This window comes from Drosophila ananassae, chromosome 2R (assembly GCF_017639315.1).
Source record: "Drosophila ananassae strain 14024-0371.13 chromosome 2R, ASM1763931v2, whole genome shotgun sequence".
In the NCBI taxonomy this organism is placed as follows: domain Eukaryota; kingdom Metazoa; phylum Arthropoda; class Insecta; order Diptera; family Drosophilidae; genus Drosophila; species Drosophila ananassae.
The window spans coordinates 8,259,789-8,280,221 of record NC_057928.1 but is presented as its reverse complement, the minus strand read 5'-3'; the positions used below and the strand labels follow the sequence as shown (position 1 = coordinate 8,280,221).

Genomic DNA, 20,433 nt, shown 5'->3' with positions numbered 1-20,433 from the left:
AGCAGGCTAAATTGCGTAATATAAATAACAATAAATGGATGGATGACGTCGGTGGTGGAAGGGGCCTTGTAAATGGGCCAAGCTGGAAATACGCCCTGGCAGTAATTTGATTACCAATCTTATTACTGTTCTTGGTCTTATTTTTCTTCAGGTAGAATAATACAAGAAACCACCTTCTCTGGCGGTCTCTGACGATCTCACAAATCGTTTAAGGTATTCCGTTCAAGAATCGGATGGAAATTGGCGAAGATATAGCCTTCTCTGTGGGCCACATTGACCTTCCAAGCGTTTTTCTTAACTTTCAAAGGGGATCCCACAGGAAATTTGAGAAAATATCTAAAAAATATTTTGTTCTTGGATTTTGATGCAGAATTGTGGAGAATCTATCCACAAATCGTTTAAAGTATTCCGCTCCAAAATCGGATGAGAATTGGCCAGGATATAGGTTTCTCTGGGGGCCTTAATTACGAGTTTTTCTTAACTTTTGAAGGGGATCCCCCAGGAAATTTAAGAAAAAATCTACAAAATATTTTGTTGTCAGATTTCGATGCAGAATTGTGGAGAATCGATCCACAAATCGTTTAAGGTATTCCGCTCAAGAATCGGATGGAAATTGGCCAAGATATAGCCTTCTCTGGGGGCCATATTGACCTTCGAACAATTTTTCTTATTCTTTGAAGGGGATCCCCCGGGAAATTTAAGAAAAAATCTAAAAAATATTTTGTATATTTTGATGCACAATTGTGGAGAATCGATCCACAAATCATTTAAGGTATTTAACTCAAGAATCGGATAGAAATCGGCCAAGATATATCGATCGCGGGAGTAACTAAACTTTATTAAGTAAACTAAAAAGAAGGGACTTTAAATTATTTCCCAGAAGGTATTTTTGAGTCATAATATTTTTTGATTACCAATCCTTAATAAATTTTAAAAATTTACACCAAAGAAGGAGTACGCTTTTAAGTCACCAATGAGTATTTTTTTTTAATTTCTTACTTCAGACAGCTATCTTATCAAAATACTCGGCTAATTTTATCTGATTTTCCATGTTAATGAACTTTTCAGGGTTAAAGTTATCTAATTCCCGTATCAGACTACCTAAAGAGTAAGAAAAACAATTGAAATAACTGTGACTATAGCAGATAGAATGCATTTTGCGAAGCCTGTTTCGGTTCTTGTTACTTATTTCAAATCAGATCCTATTTGTAACAACTCCTAACTAACTTTAACCCATCACTGGCTGACACACAAAAGAATACTGTCAGCCGGCGAATTCCAGAACAAAAAAGAGAACGTATCTTGAAGATAATTCTGGATTCCAGTTCAGACAACCGCAACCAGCCGTCACCCTTCCCACATAAACCAGGATATCCTGGCCTCAGTATTGGTTATCATTCCACCGCCACGTGCCACCCATGAAGGTCAACCTTGTTTGTCTGAGTGGGTGGTAGGGTCGGTGGGTCGGTGGGTCGGTGGGTCGGATGGTGGGGAGATGGAATGGCGGGGATTCCCCCATCCAGAGAACCTTTCAAGCGCAACATGTCGCTTTGTTTCCACTTTGCTCGCTATTCTCTCGCAAATGTGATTTTTCTTTATTTTTTCCACCGCAACTAAAGCAATATCCGTTTTAGTCTCTCTTTTGTGCACTCGAAGAAAATGTATTATATTTAATATATATTTTTATTGCAAGAGGATTGCCTTTAAAAATAATATTTGAATTATATATTTTAAAGACATACTTTTTGTAATAAAATCTGCTGATTTTATTGAGTTCACTAACTGCGTAGCCTGTATCCTAGTCCTAGTTCCTTTTTTTCTACCAGGACCTCCACTCTTTCCTGACGCCTGTGGTCTGCCTCAACTTTGTTGTTGTTTTTCTCATGCGTGGTCGCTGCTGCTGGCATTACATTGTTTGCTTTTTGTTTAGCGGCTGTTAGGTGTATACTGACTCCCCACTCTCCACCACCCAGTACCCAGTACCCACCAACCGCCACCCACACACCACCCGCCTTTGTCTGCGACCCTTTCTCCGGCGAGTGCAGCTGCAGAGAAAACTTTTTAAACCGAATTACCCTTGAGGGAGTAGGGTACTCCAGTCCAACAATAAAACATGTTCGCCAAAGCTGTATAGGAATGTGGGTGGAGAGAGGAGATAGTGATTCATATTGTATGACTACAAGACTAAAAGTGGCCACTTGACCTTCAAAATGTTAATAAAAAAATTGTATTAAAAGTAAAATAAATCAAAAATATAATAATAAAAAAAATACATGGTTAAGAGATAAATTATATATTATATTTATTACTAATTTATTTATAATCTGTCTTAGTAATAGAAATATTAAAACAAAATATCAATTTAAAATATATCTGCTTCGAACCATACCACATAACATGTCAAAAATATATGATATAATGTTTTTAAATCCTATAAAAATAAATTCGAAATAAGAACCACTCAAGAGCATATAAAAAGAGTATATAAAATTCGCATTTGACGGCAACTGCTCCCTCCAAATTGGACTTTCTGCTCACTTTTGGCCAGAAAGTTATCTGGCAACAGTGTTGTGCCGGCTTTGGGTGTTGCTACTATTCATATTGTTGCTGTTTGTGTTACTGTACAGTAGATGGAAGTGGCATCCACCTAGGAACGGAATGGAACGGAACTCCAGTGAATGCTGTTACATGGGAAATATTTGTACGACAGGAAATGCGCAAATATTGCAGCCTGGATGCTAGACTAGAGGCGGGAGAGGAGGGAAAATGAATATGCTGATGGTTATTTCCATTTTCCAGAATCCGACAAAGTTTTGTCTTTGTGTGTAGATCGGAGATAGTTTGAAAATTGTTTTACCGGCACGCGTTTCAGTTTGTGAGGGAAGGGAAATGGTTTTAGTTTCTACTACATTTTTGTTTTTTCTATTTTTCCGTATGGTCTTTTTTTTTTGCGCTTTTCAAGTAGCAGATGCGTCAAGGTAGAGTAGTTAACTGGGTTAAATGTTGGCTTAGTTGGCTTAGCCGTTCTAACAGTTGCCCCTAAAATTGGGTTTCAAGCTTTTGCAATAGGGGTGCCTGCACTGAAATAAATGGAATAAATGGAAGGAGTTAGAATAGCAACAATATTATAAACTCTTTAAGAAACACTTTAATGTTTTTTTGATTAAGTATCTTCTGTATTCCCACTCAACCACTAATTAATATTAAATTCTGTGGCTATCGGTTGGGTTTATTTAGCGGCCATCGACTTCATTAAAATGGCAAACAAAATAAATAAACTCGGGTAAAAATGGAATAAAAACTTATCCAGTAGCCATCTACTTTATTTGCCCTGTTTTTCTCCTATTTTTGTATTTGTTTTGGCTTTTCTGTGGTTTTAATTGAATTTTTCTCGACGCCTTTATTGAAATTACATTTTTAATGGCATTAATATTTCAACGGATTTTTTTGTGGCTTTCTGTGCTATTTTTTATTTTATTGTCTTGTCAAGTGTCGCTCAGCAAATTGTTAATTGTGCATAAATATTTTATTGGTCTCCTCGGGGAGAGAGATTTCAAGAAAAGAAAAAATAGCCCCAAATGAAAGTGAAGATAATTCAATTGCATTTCTTGCGTTTTTTGTTCACGGTAATTTAATTTCCAAATTGACATATTTATTTGTATTTGGTTAACAATTTCTCATTCCGTTTTAATGAAATTCAATTGATGTATTGTCTGTTTAAATAATTACTTTTTCTTTTGTGTACTTTTCGCAAACATTTGTGATTTATTGCGAGCAATTACAGCCGAGGACTATCAGCATGGTCAGCACTTTATATCACCGTACCTTATCGCAAGAGTTCAGAGACAAGAAAAAATATTCCAAAATCAAATAGTTCAATTGCTAGACTGATTAATACCTCGTTCTTAATAAACTACTTGCTTACTGCCAATTAAATCACTTTTAAGCCAACTACAGTTCATCCCCCGCACACTTCAATCGACTGAAAGGTATGAAAATTATTGAAAAACCACATTTTGGGTGACTAACTGGCCACGAAAGTGGAAAAACCGCCACATGAAATTCATATAATTTTATGGCCAATTAGTGGTATCTCATAAACTGCTTGGCGTGGCCAGAATTATGGCTAGGACTGCTGCTGGACTGGCTAGCTGCCACGCTCCGACGCACATGAAAACCACAGAAATTTCTTCACCAAATTCGAACTGGGAGCCGAAATCACAAAGTATTCCGGGTAACATTTAAAGAAATCTCTTTGAAATGCGTTTCAATTTCAAATTGAAACCAATTACGGCCAGGAAAAAGTTACAATATAATTCTCAAAGCAAGTAGAGTTGGGCGAAATTGCTTTTGTTAAATGACCAACAAGTTTTTATTTTTTTCCTCCGACTGGCAAAGAATTTTTTTTTCTCTCGTTTAATGCTATTAACAGCTTGTCAAAGCCATGGCCAAAGTCGTGAGTTATTAAAAAGGAGAAAAAAAATACATCAGTGAATGGTCTTAAGCACCTGGCCGACTTGCCAGGAGGGGGCCTTCTGGTGGAAGGGTGAAACTTTAACAAAAAAAAACTGAATGGGTTACCCTAGCCTTCCTAGCCTTCTCCCTCTGCCTTGGCGGGGCCCAAAAAAGTTTCAAAAGTCTTCTCTTTTGGCCCTGGCTTCCTTCCTCCGACCTGTTTCCACCTTTTTCCTTTGCTTTTCGGCTTTTATGGCTTTCAGCGCCGCACTTCTGCCTGACATTTTTAACTAGCCCACTTTTGCAGTCTCGCCATGAAATGTGATTGCAACTCAAGTGCTCAGCGACACCTACACATTGCAATACCTCCTAAAGCTATATATCATATAGATACAGTGCAATGCAGTTTATTATTCTATTTCTAAAATTATAATATATTTTTAAGACATGTTACATCGTAAGATGTATCTGTTAGAATCTATTTCTTCCCAAAAAAGAGTTTTAAAATAATAGTATTTGTTAGAAAACCTCTTCCTTTTAGAACCCACTGTAGCTCGCTTCTACTATAGATCCATCTATGTAGAATGTCTTGTGGCCGGCTGACTGGCAGTCACGGGTCTATTTCAGTTAATTATCACACACCAGCAGGTTAAACTGAGAGGGGCGCCTCCCGAGCACCGAGCACCGACCACCCTTTATTGACTGACATTTTGCCTCGAATGATCTAATCAAAAACGAGTTGTTGCTGGTTTGGTAATGTTATTGTTTTCGTTGACTTGTCACTGGAACAGAACCGCTTTCAAAGACAAATGGGGGGGCTATCGTGGGCTATCAGGGGTACTGTTATGACAGTCGGCTATATATAGCATTAGTGTACACCCAAATCCGATCGTGTGCGTCTCTAGATATTGCATTTTCAGTCCCCCCTCCTGCTTCTCATGGACAATAAATTTTTTATAATATTATTTTCGTTTTGGTTGACATCGAATTGCTTGGGATATTTTTGGATTGGATAAATATGCTTGAGCACTCTCGAAGGGTTCTTAAAATGGAATGTAAAATAAATATTAGAATAGTACGCCCATTATGTCATTTTTTATTTCTTATTGGACGTAGAGTTCTTCCACGTTTATTAATTGGTTGAAAAAAGCGCTTGATAACCTGCCATTCCGACATCTCAATCAGCCAATAAAAGCCCCATGACTAAATTAATATTTATATATGTCTGTGAGTTGAAAGAATTTCTCGCTTTTTTGCCTTTTGTCGTCTGCCCCTTTTTTGTAGTTGGCTCTAATCATATCTGGAACATATGACCTGTACCTGTGTTGGCTGACAAGCCTTTGTTTTAGCATGCCAGCAACAGCAATAATAAAAAAACAGTTAAATAATCACAACAACACAAAAAATTCTATTCAATTTTTTATTATCAACCGCGGAGTGTGCGTTGACAGTTTCTGTTTCCCTATCGCAAATCAGCTAACACAAAAAAAAAGTTCAGAAAAAAGTCTGTTAACTGAAAAAAGCGTGAAATAAACATCAGAAGCCAAAATAAGCAAGAATTATCGTTAGAGAAAAAATGGAGAAATTGCGTGAGGGGTCATCAACTGTTTGAGGCCCCCAAGGGCAATATTCCCCTTTTGAAAAATATTAAAAAAAAGAAAAAAAACTTTATACCCATAACAATAATAAATAAAAAAAATAATAATAAGCCCTCGAGAAAACAAGAAAGAGAAGCTAGAAGAATGGAGGCCAGAATAGATTGAACAAAGACCAGAAGTTTGATTAATGGAGATTATAGGGAGAAATGAGGACAAAAGGGGAGTCAACAATTTAGCGCTCTTACCGCGCCGTCTAAACTTGGTCGGAAGAAAAATTATGAAATAAAATGGAAAAGTTTCCTCCAAACAAGGAAATTGCTACAGAAGTACCAGGAAAAGTAGCCAGGCCAACTGCCAGCAGGCTAATTGCTAGTCTTGGCCAACAAAAGTGGCCCAGAAAATTGAGGTTGAGATGTAAACAGATGAAAGGTGAAATTCTATCCCCAGGGGGGCCAAGACAACAGCTAAAGGTCAGATTCTTAAGGTGAAGAAGACAACTAACGAAAAATACTAGATGAAAATGATCCTGTAAATACATATATCGATAGGAACTGTTGCGATATTAGATCAGCTACGGTATATCGAAAGAAGCTTTCTTTAAGGCGATAGAATCGAAGTTGGTCCATCACTAAAAGGAAGGATTAATGAAAGTTCAAGCAAAAATGCCCTTAAAACTATTTTGACTTTATTTCAAATATAATTAAAATTTAAATGTCAATGAGGTTGAGCCTCCCCCTCCAGGGGGGAGACAAGACAAAAGTTAAAGGTCGGGTTTTTAAGCTAAAGAAGACGAATACCGAAAAATACCAGATTAAAGTGATCCTAGATCCTATATCGGTAGGCACTGTTGCGATATTGGATCAGCTGCGGTGTATCGATAACAGCTCTCTTTAAGACTATAGTATTGAAGTTGGGCCATCAATAAGAGGAAGGATAAACGGAAGTTCAAACGAGCATGCTATCTAAACCATTCTAATTACTTTATTTCCAATAAAATTATAATTTCCAAGTCCCCTATTTGACCCCTACTAAGAGACTTGCACTTAATGTGTCAAGTGAACAACAAATGTCAAAATTATTTAAATTTTCTAACCCCAAAAGTCGGAAAGTTCACTTCTAAATCACTTTCTTCCTTTCTCTCTCCATTTATCTCCCTCGGCTATAGCCCGCATAACTTTTGCCATTCACCCAATGAACAAAAACAAAGCAAAAAAAAAAGGGTAATAAAATGAAAATACGAGTAACTTTCGGACTATTAGCTGGCAATTAAAACGGCAAATGAACTTTCAACTCACAGCAAACAAGAAGCAGCAGCAGCAGCAGCAGATAGCCAACCAAAAACTAAACCAAGTCAAAGAAAGTAAACAAAACGAGCGATAAACTCAAAGCCGAAAAAAACTTGTGGCATCACTAACAAAAACAAAGACAGCCGCAAATTAGTAAACAAAAGCACAATTGTTTGGTATTTTAAGGGGCGGCGCAGAGGGCGTGGCAGTGGCAGTGGGCGTGGGATTTTTGCACTAACAAACCCCAAAAACAACGTTGACACCCACTACCAAAAGTTTATAGTCTATGTTTGGTTGTTTTTTTTTTTGTGTCTTGTTTGGCAATTTTTGGTGAGGGCCAGAAACTCGGGGGATAATAAAAGAATACAGCAAACAATGCCAAATGAAACTGGTACAAAAGTTTTCAGTGTTTGTTTTTTTTGTTTTTGTTTTTGGCAACTGGCTTTTGTGCTTACTGCCTCTGTCTCTCATGTGATAATAATAAGCCGGACTGGGTGGAAAAACCAGGCCAGAACAAGTCTATGTATCTGGGAGGCGTTCTGGCTAATTCGCATGGAAATACGAGCTGGTTAAAATTCGCAGATGGGCCAAAAAGTTGGAACAAGGTCAACAAAGATTCTTGAATTTGATAAGAATAATTTGAGGGCCTTATGGCCCAGTTAAGCAAAGGCTCAATTTTGACTTAAACATAAACAAAGTTTTCAAACTAAAACTAAAGCTTGTATTGTTTAACTTTTTTGAAAGATTATGAATGGGTTTTGATTGAAGATTTTCTTTATTGAAAATTAAAAGAAAAGGATTATTAAATTTGAACTTTGTAACGATAATAGTTATAAGCACTGTAGTTAAAGGAGGATATATCGATAAGGCCTTCGATGATATCGAGGTGGTTCCATCCCCAAGGAGAAGAATTAGCGGTAATCCCCGCCAGACAGAGTTCATACTAAAATACTGATATTGTCTTTAAATAAAACTTCAACTTAAACATGTTTAAAGGCTTTTATTCCTAGAATATGTATCTACTTGAGTAGTTCTGAATTTTGAATAGAACACGTGTCTACTTCGAATCTTATCTTATCAAACTTTTTTCGTAGAAGAGTTCTTGGAATATTTGTAGACAAGTTTCCTTGCCTTCCTTTCAGCTTCAAAAGTAATCATCACAATGGGGATAAGAAAAGTTTTCGCCTTTCCTCCGTCCAGTTTGCTCTTTGTTATTTTCCTCTTTATTCTCCTTTATTTTTTTGATGGGGTAATTCACGTGGCACTAATTGAATTAGTTAACTGACTTTTGAGTCTGTTTCATATTTAACCCTTGTACTTGGAAATTATACCGTTAAACATGATGAACTTGCAGCAGAATGCAAAGTGCGCAATTAACAAGTTCCTAACACTCCAAAGGGAGTAAGGTACATAACGGTTAAATAAGTAAACTTACAAAAGATATTCAAGGCAAGTGTGGATTTCAGTCTCAACAGCTGCTGCTGCTGCCTGGGTTACTAATTAAAAACAGCTGTGGACAAACAGAAAGGAAGGGCGACTTCCTCAACATTCGGTTTCAGTTCAAGGTATCGAATTTCAAACCAAAAAATTAAGGCTCCGAAACACGCAAAGTCGTACCATTTTAAGACAGGATTTTACAATGTCTTTTCTTTAATACTCTTTCTTATAAATTACTTATTAAAGTATTTTTTAAGTAGAATTGACTATTTCCACTCACTTTTCTAATTATAAAGAATTATAGAGTAATTATCTAATCATTTTCTGATTCTAATAAGCGGAAATTACTTTGTTCTCACTTATGGATTGACTTTCTCAGTTCTATAATTAAGAAACAGAGAAAGTTCTATAATTAAGAAACAGAGAAAGTCAATCTAATTTTAAAAAAAGATAAATAAAAAAAGATTATTAAAGTTTAACTTTGAAAGACAATAATAACATTGTAACATGGTAATAATACCAAATAAATAAGTAAGGCGATTAGCACTGCAGATAAAGGACGATATATCGATAAGGCCTTCAAGGCGATAGTATCGAGGAGGTAGTTCCATCCCCACGAAGAAGAATTAGCGGTACTCCCCACCAAATATTTACATATTTGATAGTTCCCATAAACTACTAATTTCTGAAGTTTTTAAAGACAATAAAATAAAATAAATTACCCCTTTAAAATTTTGAATAAAAATTGGGACAATATTTAAATTCAAGGTAGAATGGAGGTGTGAGAAAGGACTACCTTGATGGCTAAATCGCTCGAACCCCCTGGCTATAAATTAAAGTCAACAAATGCTGGCGCTGATTAGTAACCTATATCGATGTCAGTCAGGTAAATAACAAAGTTTAACAAATTACGTCAGGCTCGGATCCAAATGGCCAATAAAAAAATTTGCAAATCAATGCAAATGACTCGGCAAACAATGGGAGCTCCGGAGGGAGGGAGTTATGGGTGGCGGCACACAAAAACCCAAAGCAGAATTAATTAAGCAGAGTGCGAGTTGGAGTGGGGGATTGGAGCGGAGGAGAACCCGAGATTAGCAAAAGATGTCAGTGTGTCACAAGGATGCCAATAAACGAGTTTTTTTCTCTTTCTATTTTGAATATTAGACAAATTGAATTCGATTTTTTTTGTAAGCAAAACAGGAAAAACGAGAAAAAGTCAGATGGCTTAGGTAGAATATAAAATACACTATAGTGAGTAAGATTTAAGTACTATATCTAATACTATAGTACTACTACTATATATACTACTATATCTACTACTATCTACTACTATAGTATATAATATAATTTATATTTAGAAAATAAACCATTATTTATATTTTTTCTTAAATTTCTTGTTTCTTTTTATTGAATATAACCGGAAAATACAAAAAATACCCAATCCTTTTGTTGAAATTTAAACAAATTAAATAAAAAATGTAAAGGAGTAAAAAGAAGTTCCAGTTTTTTTAGATCCGGAAACCACTTCACGTTATTTTTAAGACTCGTTCCATACACTTTCCCTTTATTCATAGTTTTGATATTGGCCTATCGCATAGATATTTAATGAAAGTGCAGCAACAGCAACGGCTGAGGCAGCAACAGTTGCTGCAACAAGTTGCACTTGCATGCGCCACTGCCCACCGAGGCATGCAACCGGGGAGCGTGAAAGAGAGAGAGATGCAGCTGCAGACACACACCTCACTACCAGCCTTCCATGCTTTAGAATTTTGTAGTTTAATGATTTATAACCGGTTTCTGAGGTGGCAGCTCCCATGAGAGGCTGTTGCAGTTGTTGCAGGGTTATTTGTGCCCCCCCACCCCTCCACCCCACCCCATCTGTCTCAGTTTAATTACACTTTTTTTTTCCAGCGAACAAATAAAAAAATATAATAACAATAGCGGAAGTTATACAAAAGCCGCAAAACCGGCCGCATGACAAAAACTAACAAGGGTTGAGAGATAAGCCAAAGAACTTGATGACGAAAATGAAAAAAAAATAAATAAATAAAAGAATACTGCTAGCGTAGAACATGTGACGAAAGCAGTGACTTGGATGCGAGGTAACAACATTTAACTGTTGTTTACACTCTTAATTGCCCCACTCCGGGCCAAATGCCATAATCTAAAACAAGCCACTAAATAGTATACTTTTTAGTTAATCAGAAAACCAGGCTGAAAACCAGAAAGAGAAAATATTCGATATTGGAAAAACGTGATTTTGCATAAAACTCCTGAAATCATTTTCCCCAATGCCTATAAGCTATAGCTATATAATATATGAGCAAAAAATGTCCCCTCGTTAAACACGCTTACCTCCAAATGAGCAAAAAAATGAAATAAAAGGCCGCAGTCTACCATTCAAGTCCAATTGCAAGGCAAGACTTTCCGTTTTTGTTAGTTTTGGATTTTATTTTTTTTTTCGCCAATGTTGCTTTGCAACAAATTGAATCAAATCGCGCAAAACGCAAAAAGCACAACTGCAAATTGTAAAAAATTGTATTTATTATAGACATTGACTTGGCACACACTTTCACAGCACAATTAATTGGCTAGATTTTTCTCCTTCGCAGTCGCCGCTCCACTCCACTCCAACCGCCCCTTTCTGCGCCAACAGCTGGCCAAGTTGTTAGCCCACATTTCGCACAGTGGACACCCGGGTGTAGGAAACTTTCGCTCAAAACGGATGCAGAGCACAGCGAAAAATTGTATTTTATATTAATTAATTATTTAAATATTTTATGACTGTAGCTGTAGCTTTTCTTATCTTATCTTTCTACAAAAATATAAAGATTAGATTAGATTTGCAACAGATTTCATATTTTGAGATACCAATTGCATCCTTAAAATCGAGCACAGGTACAGGTATGAGTATATTAGTGTTTTCAGTGTATCCCATGCGAGTAGGTGGAGTGCGGAGGAGAAGGAACAGGTTTCTTGTAACAGGAACCTTTTTTTTTTTTTTTCTTTTTTATTTATTTTCTTAAAACAAACGAACAATTTTTTGTTGAATTTTTCATCAATTTGCACATTTCCGGTGTTTGGTTATTTTAGTTTGAATTTTTTATTGACGATTGGGATTCTGTTCCCGTTTAATTTACGAGTTGTTCTAATTTATGTTGCTGGCCCACAAACAAATATTTTCATTTATCTTTCTTCGCACTTTCTTTCGGCATTTTTTTACGGCCCAAAAAGCGATCTGCTTTTTCCTCTCTTCTTGCTATTTATAACAGAACTCACACACACACGCACGCACACCCACTGCAGCGTTCAGGTGAAAATTAGTGCAGAAATCTCCACCGATCGTACGAATAATTTTAAAATTAATTACTTGTACGAACGCCGAATGCAACAAGTTCTCATTAAAAAGACACGTTTTTCGAAACAGAAAAATTATTTTAAAAACTATTACAGCTTATCTTTAATTGAGGCAAAGCCGACTAATTAGGCTGAACAAGCGCGAAAATAAGTGATGATTTTGAAAAAAATCATACATTCCGGCACAACGCGGAGACCACCGATATTCATACCTGAGCTGATAAAACGAAAATAAACAAAAACACCAACGAAGAAACAAAAACAACAAATAGTGTGACCAGGTGAGCGATTAGCGTTTCTTACCGCAAACTCTCTTACTTTCTACTAACGGCAACTTAATTTTTTAAACTATTTATTTTTAAAAATACTTTATTTGAAATCAATTTTAATTTGTTCAATCCATTCTAGAATTCTTCAACTTTCTGCCAAAAGAAAATCTGTTGTTTATGGTGGATAAATATTTTTCAAAATTTAAATTAAAATACAACTTTTTAGACCTAATATGGCATCGAGTTTTAATTCTCTAAAGACTAAGGACAATAATTGGAGGCAATAAACAGGGTAAGCGAATAAACCTTATTAAACTATTTGGCAAATTTAAACTACAAAGACGAAACTTAAATACAAAATATATAATCGGTGGTTTTAAATTGCAGATAATTACGAGTCTTCCTCTCATTAGCCTGGGAAAATGAGTTATTGCATTGAATATCTTAAATAATTAAGGTATACGAACTAAAAAGGCAAACTTTTGCGGGTCAGGAGCGGCTGGATGGGGTGGAGCAGCAGGTCATGGAGATGTCCAAGGGTAGCTCCTGGGAGCACACAAAAGTCGACGTGCTGGATGTTTCATTGAAGCCGCTATCCGTGCGGTACAAGAGAATCCTGGGTCCCTGCTGCGGGTTAATAGCCGGTGGAACGGTCAGGTGCTGCTTAATGTCCTGCTCCTGCATCTGATCCTCTTCGTCCTCTAGATTTGCACTGAAAGATTGCGACAGGTTCTTGCGCTGAGCCGACCGATGTCTTCTGTGTCCCCGCGGAGTGTCCGAATTGGACGAGCTGCAATTGAAGCTGAGGGTGGAGAGCTGCATAGCTTCTCCATCCTCCTCCTCGGTCTCTACATCTACCTCCTCCTCCTCCTCATCATTCTGTTCGTCCTCCTCCGCCTGCTCTTCCTCCTCATCTGATTCCTCGAACAAGGGCTGCTCCACTTGCATTATGGATAGAGAAGCCTGACGGGTGCTGTTCACCCTCAAGCGACTAACTCTTTGATTGATGCTACAGTCCGAGTGCTCCAGGGCACCCATGGGCGATGAACTCCTGTCGGGCGTAAACTTCAGGGCAGTTGTCTCCGACAAGGTCTCATGCTGTTCCGTGACACTAACTTCTACCTTGGAGTAAGCCAATTTCCGGCTTAGATGCTCTGAGGGGGCAATGGGTGAAGGCAATTCCAGCTCGTGCATTAGAAGTTTTCTCTTTCCCGAGCAGTTGCCGTCATCAGGAGTCCCCGGATTCAATCCACAAAGATTTCGGATCGGCGAAAGGCTACCGAAGCTACCCTCGGCAGAGGTCGAGTCCGAGAGTCTGCCAGCGAACATAGTCTGCTTACCTTGAGGACTGGAACCCACTACTTGGGAAAACGGCTCGGCCGGATCTTGCTCACCCAAAACGATCACGTTGTGCAGATCAAAGAGTTTTCGCCGCATCGAACTGTTGAAAATATCGTGACCACCGCTGGACTTTCCTCTGTCAGACAGCCTTCCCGCCAAGTGTGGCTGGAAATAGGGGCGCAGTGCATCCTCGAGAGCTTTCGGTAGCACAGGTGGCAGCGTCAACTCTGTTTGCACCTCACAGTCCCGCTTCCTGCGAGACTTGTTGGATATGGGCGTATTGTCCTCATTCTGGTTAAGTACTATGCGCTGTCTACGCAAAGGACAATCCACGGGACTGGGCACAATGTGAGATTCCCTGAAAAAGGTACTGATGGCCAGCTGGGCTTTGGACTCCAGTTCAGGATCGGGAGAGTCATGGAACTGTGTTTCGTGCGGCTCCACATCGGCGGGCTTTAGCTGAGATACCTCCTCTATATTCCACTCGAATTGAGTTGAGGAGAGCTGAGGAGTCCTGGACCGGAAAAGCGAGGGACTGCAGGAAAAATTCTCAATTCAATACTCTGAAGAACAATTTGCAATCCAAAATGCTTACCTGGCAATCAACGGAAGGTGCAAGCGATCGGCCAAAGCTCCTTCGAACGGATTCCTTACCTTGTGCAGTCTTTTTGGAGGCGGTGTGCACACAAATCCCGACATCTGAGGGCTACATTTTCCATTTTGATTTTCCTTGCCGCCATTCGTTGGCGTTGCCACCGACGCCGCCCCGGAATTGTTGCTAATTGAGGCACTATTTCTACGCGCCCTACACTTCAACTCACTCAGATTTGTGAAGTACCTATTCTTTATTGCCTGGGGCGTCCGGACCTCGCTGTTTGGCATCTTTCTCAATCACAATTATGTCCAATTTTGTCTTAAACTAAAAGGGCGAGAGGCAGATGTCAAAAAAGGATCAGTATTTTCAAATGCAGCAGTGTGGGCAAGCGCCAATGTTATCGATTCGATGAATTAATCAGTGTTGGCGGGTTTGCGCGCCAAAATATGCTAGATTTGAAATTAAAAAGAAGCTAAAAATTTAAAGAAATTAAAAGAAATGTGATTCTTTTATTTTACTATTTATTATGTATCGAATAAAGTTACTTTACTTTTAAGCTTTACAAATAGCTTACAAATGTGTCTTGCAAATATTTAAAATGGTTCTGATGCAAAATACTTTTAACAATGATTATTTTATATATTATAATAGCCTTAAATTTTATTTTTTCACAAATATAGATTTTGATTTAGATTTGAACAAAAATTAAACGCTGATGAATAAGCCGGTTCATTTACAGTTAAGAAATTGCTTACTTCGCAACACTGAAACAGCGCCAAATTCGGTCACACCTTTGTTTTTATTTTGCCAAAACAATTAATACCGTTTAACATAATATGTTTAAGACTGTTTTTAAGCAATACAAGGTGAAAAGCACAAGCCCAGACCTCAGCGAAGTGGTTAGTTTTGATGAAATTGACGACAACCCGGAGAAGGATAGTAAAGCACAGCGTATAAGCTTCAATAATGAAGACACCAACTGGTCTGAGTTTCCTGGACTAAAAAGCCCACGTGCGTGGCGAACTTTTGTCCTTAAAAGTCATCCCGGCTTGCTGGTGATACGAAATCCCTTCACCGATCATGGCCAGCGTTATTGGATAGCTCGGTGCCTGCGCGACTACCCAAGGGCGCCTAACATTGTCAATCTGAATGAAAGGCTTTTCGACGACTCCGTCAGATGCGACTGGTGGAAGGAGCTCCAGGAATGCAAAGATCCCTCAGAAAGGCATCGTATCAAGGCTGCCATGCGCTGGACAACTTTGGGCTACCATCACGATTGGGACACCAAGATCTACAATGAGCACTCCAAGTCCCCGTTCCCGGAGGATTTGAGCAGGCTCTGCCAATTGTTTTCGTCCTATTTGGGGTATCAGGACTTTAGGTCAGAGGCCGCCATTGTCAACTACTACCCATTGGGAAGCAGCCTATCGGGCCACACAGATCACTCTGAACCAAATCACTTAGCCCCCTTGTTTTCCTTCAGTTTTGGACAAACAGCGATTTTCCTCATCGGCGGAAGAACTCTGGAGGAGAAACCCACTGCTATATACCTGGAGAGCGGCGATGTCTTAGTAATGTCCGGAGAATCCCGTCTCTGTTACCACGCAGTTCCTCGAATTATTCAAACAACGAATATGTCGACGGATAGTCTTCCAAATGAATCTAAATTGGAAAATTTCAAATTTTTGGACATTGATTTATTCGAACAAGTGGCAGATTCCAATTATTGGCAGCCCTTTTGTAGTTATATCGCCGATTCGCGTATAAATATTAACGTGCGGCAAGTCCTAAAACCAGGTGATTTAAAATTAAACTAGATTTAAGCTGTATTTTGTTATTTATTTTATTTAAGAGTTATTTTGTCTGATACAATTGTACAAAAAATAAATATATTCTTTTTTAAAATATAATAAGGATTAAATAGTCTTTATTACAATTTAGCTGGCATTATTACAATGAAACTTTGTTTAAATTAAATTTAAATAATTTAAATTAAAAAATACTTGACAGGTATTTACTTATGCGGCTGGGCACACTGTCACCGTAACCGATACGAACCGATAACTCAAAGTAAAATGTAAAAAGTCGCAACGACTGTAAATTTTCTCACACGATTCGGCACGAGTAGGTACTCTCACGAGTTCGTGAAACAGCTGCTGGCTGCGTGTATGTGTGCAGAAACTGAAACCGAAACAGAAAAAACGCGAAAAGTCACTGAAATATAGATAGAAAAAAAGCGAAAACCGGCCGAGTTCCTATTTAATATCATTTCGCAGCCAGAGCGCAAAAGTGGCCAAAATTCGGCGAAAACAGCGCAAGTGTGATAAAGCGTTCGTGCCATCGCAGCCGTGCACAAAACGAACGAAAACAAAAGAGAATAGTGTTGACAGCAATACGAGCGTTTTGAGCAGTGCCAGCAGCAGCAGCACCTATAGCAGCGGCAGTGCAGTCGTTGCGGGCATCGGCGTAGGCGTAGGCAACAACAAGCGTCCGGGGGCGGGAGTGGGCCGGGGAACGGCCGCGAATGAAACGGTAGCTTCTTCAGCCCCAACACCAACACCAGCAACAACAACAACAACAGGAGCACTAACATCAGCTGCCGGCCGGTGTGCGGCATTTTTCGGCGAAGCTGTTGCAAGAGGTGGGCGTGGCGGCGGGGCCGGCGTTGGGGGTGCCGGAGAAAGCGCAACGAAAGCGAAAAAGGAAGAGGAGCAGCTAACAAAGGGTCAAAGCCAAAAGAGTCCCCTGAACGCCGCTGACTTTTCAATTGTTCGGTCCCTGCGCACCGTTGAAAAGTTAGCGACTGAGCTCGACGCCAACGTCAGCGCCACCGCCAGCAGCACAGCCGACGCCAGCAGCGCTGTCATGTCAGAGACGGGCTGCCGGCATTATCAGAGCTACGTGAAGGAGCACAGCTATGATACATTCCGGGTCATCGACGCCTACTTCGCGGCCTGCGTCAACAGAGATGCGCGAGAGAAGAAGGTGAGAGCAGAGTTCGAGCGGCGCGACCCAGGTAGTAGGGGTGGGGGTGGAAAGAGCCAAGCTGTGAAAATAGAGATGATCAAATATTTGCATAATCGTGACTAAGTCACGACGTAAAGGTAGCCGGGGTTCAGTCACGTGATTTTTTAATTTGTGAAAAATAAACAAAAACAAAATATTTAAGTTAAATATTTTTTAATAATAATTAATTAGGCTTCATTTGATAATAATATAAAATATATAAGAAATATTCTTAATTATCCTTAAAGGACTTCCCATCTCTAGGGGAAATTTAACCCTTCGCAACACCTTTAGTTTTTTTTGCATGTACGAAAAAGGTGATAAAGAATGAGAAAGAGGGGAAGTGACAAAAAGTAAAAAGGAGATGAGCAAGCATAAACCGTGACTCAGTCACTGGGAAGGTCACTGACCCAATCACGTGGTATAACTTGCAAATGATCAGTATTGACGGGAAATTTTGATTAATCGAAACATGATTGATAAGAATGATTAATTAATTTAATTATTTATCAGAATACACTTTTATTTTTCGCTGAAAAGTAGCCTATAAGTTAGATATGATTTTGTGCTCCACAGGCCATTCACTGCAACTGCTTCGAGTGCGGGAGTTATGGCATCCAGTTGTACGCCTGCCTGCACTGCATCTACTTCGGATGCCGTGGCGCCCACATCACCAGCCACCTGCGGGCGAAGAAGCACAACGTGGCCCTGGAGCTCTCGCACGGAACGCTCTACTGCTACGCGTGCCGCGACTTCATCTACGATGCGAGGAGCAGGGAGTATGCGCTAATCAACCGGAAGCTGGAGGCCAAGGATCTGCAGAAGAGTCTGGGGTGGCAGCCATGGATTCCTACAGCCAAGGAGACGAATCTGCTGTTGGCCAACGCGCGCCGGAGGTTGGTGAGACCGAATCAGACAATCGGTCTGAGGGGGCTCCTAAATCTGGGGGCCACCTGCTTCATGAACTGCATTGTCCAGGTAATGTCCTGTCTGAGAGACAGAGAACTGAACCCAAGGGACTAACTTTGGTTGCTTTTTCAGGCCCTGGTTCACACTCCGCTGCTCAGTGACTACTTTATGTCGGATCGCCATGATTGCGGTAGTAAGTCCTCGCACAAATGTCTCGTCTGCGAAGTTTCGCGTCTCTTCCAGGTGCGTGGACAGTCAGGATTCAAAATAAATCATTAGAAAGTACCCTAATCCCTTATCTAATCTTCCTCCAGGAGTTCTATTCGGGCTCCCGTTCGCCGCTGTCCCTGCACCGGCTACTGCATTTAATCTGGAACCATGCGAAGCACCTGGCCGGGTATGAGCAACAGGATGCCCATGAGTTCTTTATTGCCACTCTGGACGTGCTGCATCGTCACTGCGTCAAGGCGAAGGCCGAGCACGAGAACAAGAGCAACAGCTCCAGCTCCGGCAGCGGCACCAATTCCAGCAGCTCGAGCAGCTCCCATTGCTATGGACAGTGCAACTGCATCATCGACCAGATCTTCACCGGCATGCTGCAGAGCGATGTGGTGTGCCAGGCCTGCAACGGTGTCTCCACCACCTTTGATCCCTTCTGGGACATATCGCTGGACCTGGGGGAGACGACAACGCATGGTGGAGTCACTCCCAAGACGCTGATCGACTGCCTGGAGCGGTATACGCGGGCCGAACACCTAGGATCGGCGGCCAAGATCAAGTGCTCCACCTGCAAGTCCTACCAGGAGTCCACCAAGCAGTTCAGCCTTCGCACCCTGCCCAGTGTCGTCTCTTTTCATCTCAAACGTTTCGAGCACTCGGCCCTCATCGACCGCAAGATCTCCTCGTTCATCCAGTTCCCGGTGGAGTTCGACATGACGCCGTTTATGTCCGAGAAGAAGAATGCCTACGGAGACTTCCGGTTCTCCTTGTACGCCGTGGTCAACCATGTGGGCACCATCGACACTGGACACTATACGGCGTATGTGCGCCACCAGAAGGACACTTGGGTGAAGTGCGATGATCATGTGATAACGATGGCGTCGCTCAAGCAGGTGCTAGACAGCGAGGGGTAAGATTCTTTCTATTTATTATAGTTTAAGGATTACTTGGGATACTTATCTAATAAACTTTTCATTCATCCTTTAGTTATTTATTGTTCTACCATAAAAACGTGCTGGAGTACGAGTGAGGCATCCGTGGACATCCATAGAGACTGCACCCCAAACACCATATACACACACAATACCCATGCATAACGAATAAATAAATACAATAAAGAATACAAAAGAGAGACAAGGCCGCGGCAGCGCTTACAAATTAAGTAATACTAACTAAAAACAAAAATTATAATAAAAAAAACCACATACTGGGTATTCCCTCGCTTGAGATTAGTTCAGCTCCGGCACTCAAAAGTTTAAAAATGAAATCCATCAAGAATTTATTTTATTCACAGACTATTTAAAGTTGTAATCTAAATACCGAGTAACTTGTTAGGGGTTCTCCCACTTTTCAATCCACAAAAGTAAAACTAAAACTAAATCCATGATATAAAGAAAACAATCCTTATGCATGTACATATTATTACCAGGATACCAGGATCTTAAAAAAAAGCTCAAAACGAACAAAATATTTCTGGTGAAAAGGAGGTCTTTTAGGGTGGAATTTGTTAAAATTTAACTCTTTTTTTTTATTATTTCAAAGATTATCTTTTGTAGACGCTGCTGTATTATTTTTTATGTATATAACTACAAATAATTTTTTAAATCCGACATAATTTTTTAAGCTGCCTCCATAGAAATACAAACAAGTCTTACCACAAAAAATTATAACTTATTAGTCTTTTTCCAAAAAAATTATGAAATCAAACACTGATAAAGTAATAGCCACTAAAGTAACACTTAATAATTTAAAATAACTACTTTAAAATAGAAAAAAAATTAATTTCAAATTAGCTTGGGCTCGTCCGGGAATTGAACCCGGGACCTCTCGCACCCGAAGCGAGAATCATACCTCTAGACCAACGAGCCAGTTGAAGGTGGAGCGCCGGATTGTACACTTAAGAAGCGGTGGCTGGGATGAGAACGAGGCAACATTTGCGTCGAGAGTGCAATAAACGTTTA

General features: G+C 39.7%; 3 protein-coding genes and 1 non-coding gene across 5 annotated transcripts in view; 2 read left to right on the top strand and 2 right to left on the bottom strand.

The window, feature by feature from the left end:
• Nucleotides 1–14,751, bottom strand: part of LOC6506273 (protein aurora borealis) — a 34,949-nt gene extending 20,198 nt beyond the window's left edge. Inside the window, exons 1-3 of one of the 2 annotated variants that reach the window (XM_014909213.3) lie at nucleotides 14,339–14,751; nucleotides 12,870–14,278; nucleotides 11,132–12,816 (exon numbers count right to left, since the gene is read on the bottom strand). In XM_014909213.3, coding sequence (XP_014764699.1) covers nucleotides 12,892–14,278; nucleotides 14,339–14,625 — 1,674 coding nt within the window. In that variant the 5' untranslated portion in view covers nucleotides 14,626–14,751 and the 3' untranslated portion in view covers nucleotides 11,132–12,816; nucleotides 12,870–12,891. Of the gene's footprint in view, nucleotides 1–11,131; nucleotides 14,279–14,338 lie in introns of both variants that reach the window. The other variant, XM_001958183.4, reaches the window with a different exon arrangement.
• Nucleotides 14,752–15,100: 349 nt separating this feature from the next.
• On the top strand, nucleotides 15,101–16,924 carry LOC6502849 (nucleic acid dioxygenase ALKBH1). The gene has a single exon (XM_001958184.4). It carries the CDS (start codon nucleotides 15,175–15,177, stop codon nucleotides 16,153–16,155), a length of 981 nt encoding a protein of 326 aa, XP_001958220.1. The 5' UTR covers nucleotides 15,101–15,174; the 3' UTR covers nucleotides 16,156–16,924.
• On the top strand, nucleotides 16,169–19,873 carry LOC6493680 (ubiquitin carboxyl-terminal hydrolase nonstop). Its single transcript, XM_044714536.1, has 5 exons — nucleotides 16,169–17,323; nucleotides 17,921–18,322; nucleotides 18,386–18,496; nucleotides 18,568–19,382; nucleotides 19,460–19,873. Exons 1-5 carry the CDS (start codon nucleotides 17,204–17,206, stop codon nucleotides 19,500–19,502), a joined length of 1,491 nt encoding a protein of 496 aa, XP_044570471.1. The 5' UTR covers nucleotides 16,169–17,203; the 3' UTR covers nucleotides 19,503–19,873.
• Nucleotides 19,874–20,268: 395 nt separating this feature from the next.
• Nucleotides 20,269–20,340, bottom strand: Trnap-cgg. Its single transcript has one exon. It is a non-coding gene; the product is annotated as a tRNA-Pro (tRNA).
• Between the last annotated feature and the right edge of the window lie 93 nt (nucleotides 20,341–20,433).

Coding starts and splice junctions, on each gene's coding strand:
- LOC6502849 (XM_001958184.4), top strand. CDS start 15,175: ATGTTTAAGACTGTTTTTAAGCAATACAAGGTGAAAAGCACAAGCCCA.
- LOC6493680 (XM_044714536.1), top strand. CDS start 17,204: ATGTCAGAGACGGGCTGCCGGCATTATCAGAGCTACGTGAAGGAGCAC. Junction 18,497..18,567: donor AAGTTTCGCGTCTCTTCCAG/GTGCGTGGACAG, acceptor ATCTTCCTCCAG/GAGTTCTATTCGGGCTCCCG. Junction 19,383..19,459: donor CAGGTGCTAGACAGCGAGGG/GTAAGATTCTTT, acceptor TTCATCCTTTAG/TTATTTATTGTTCTACCATA.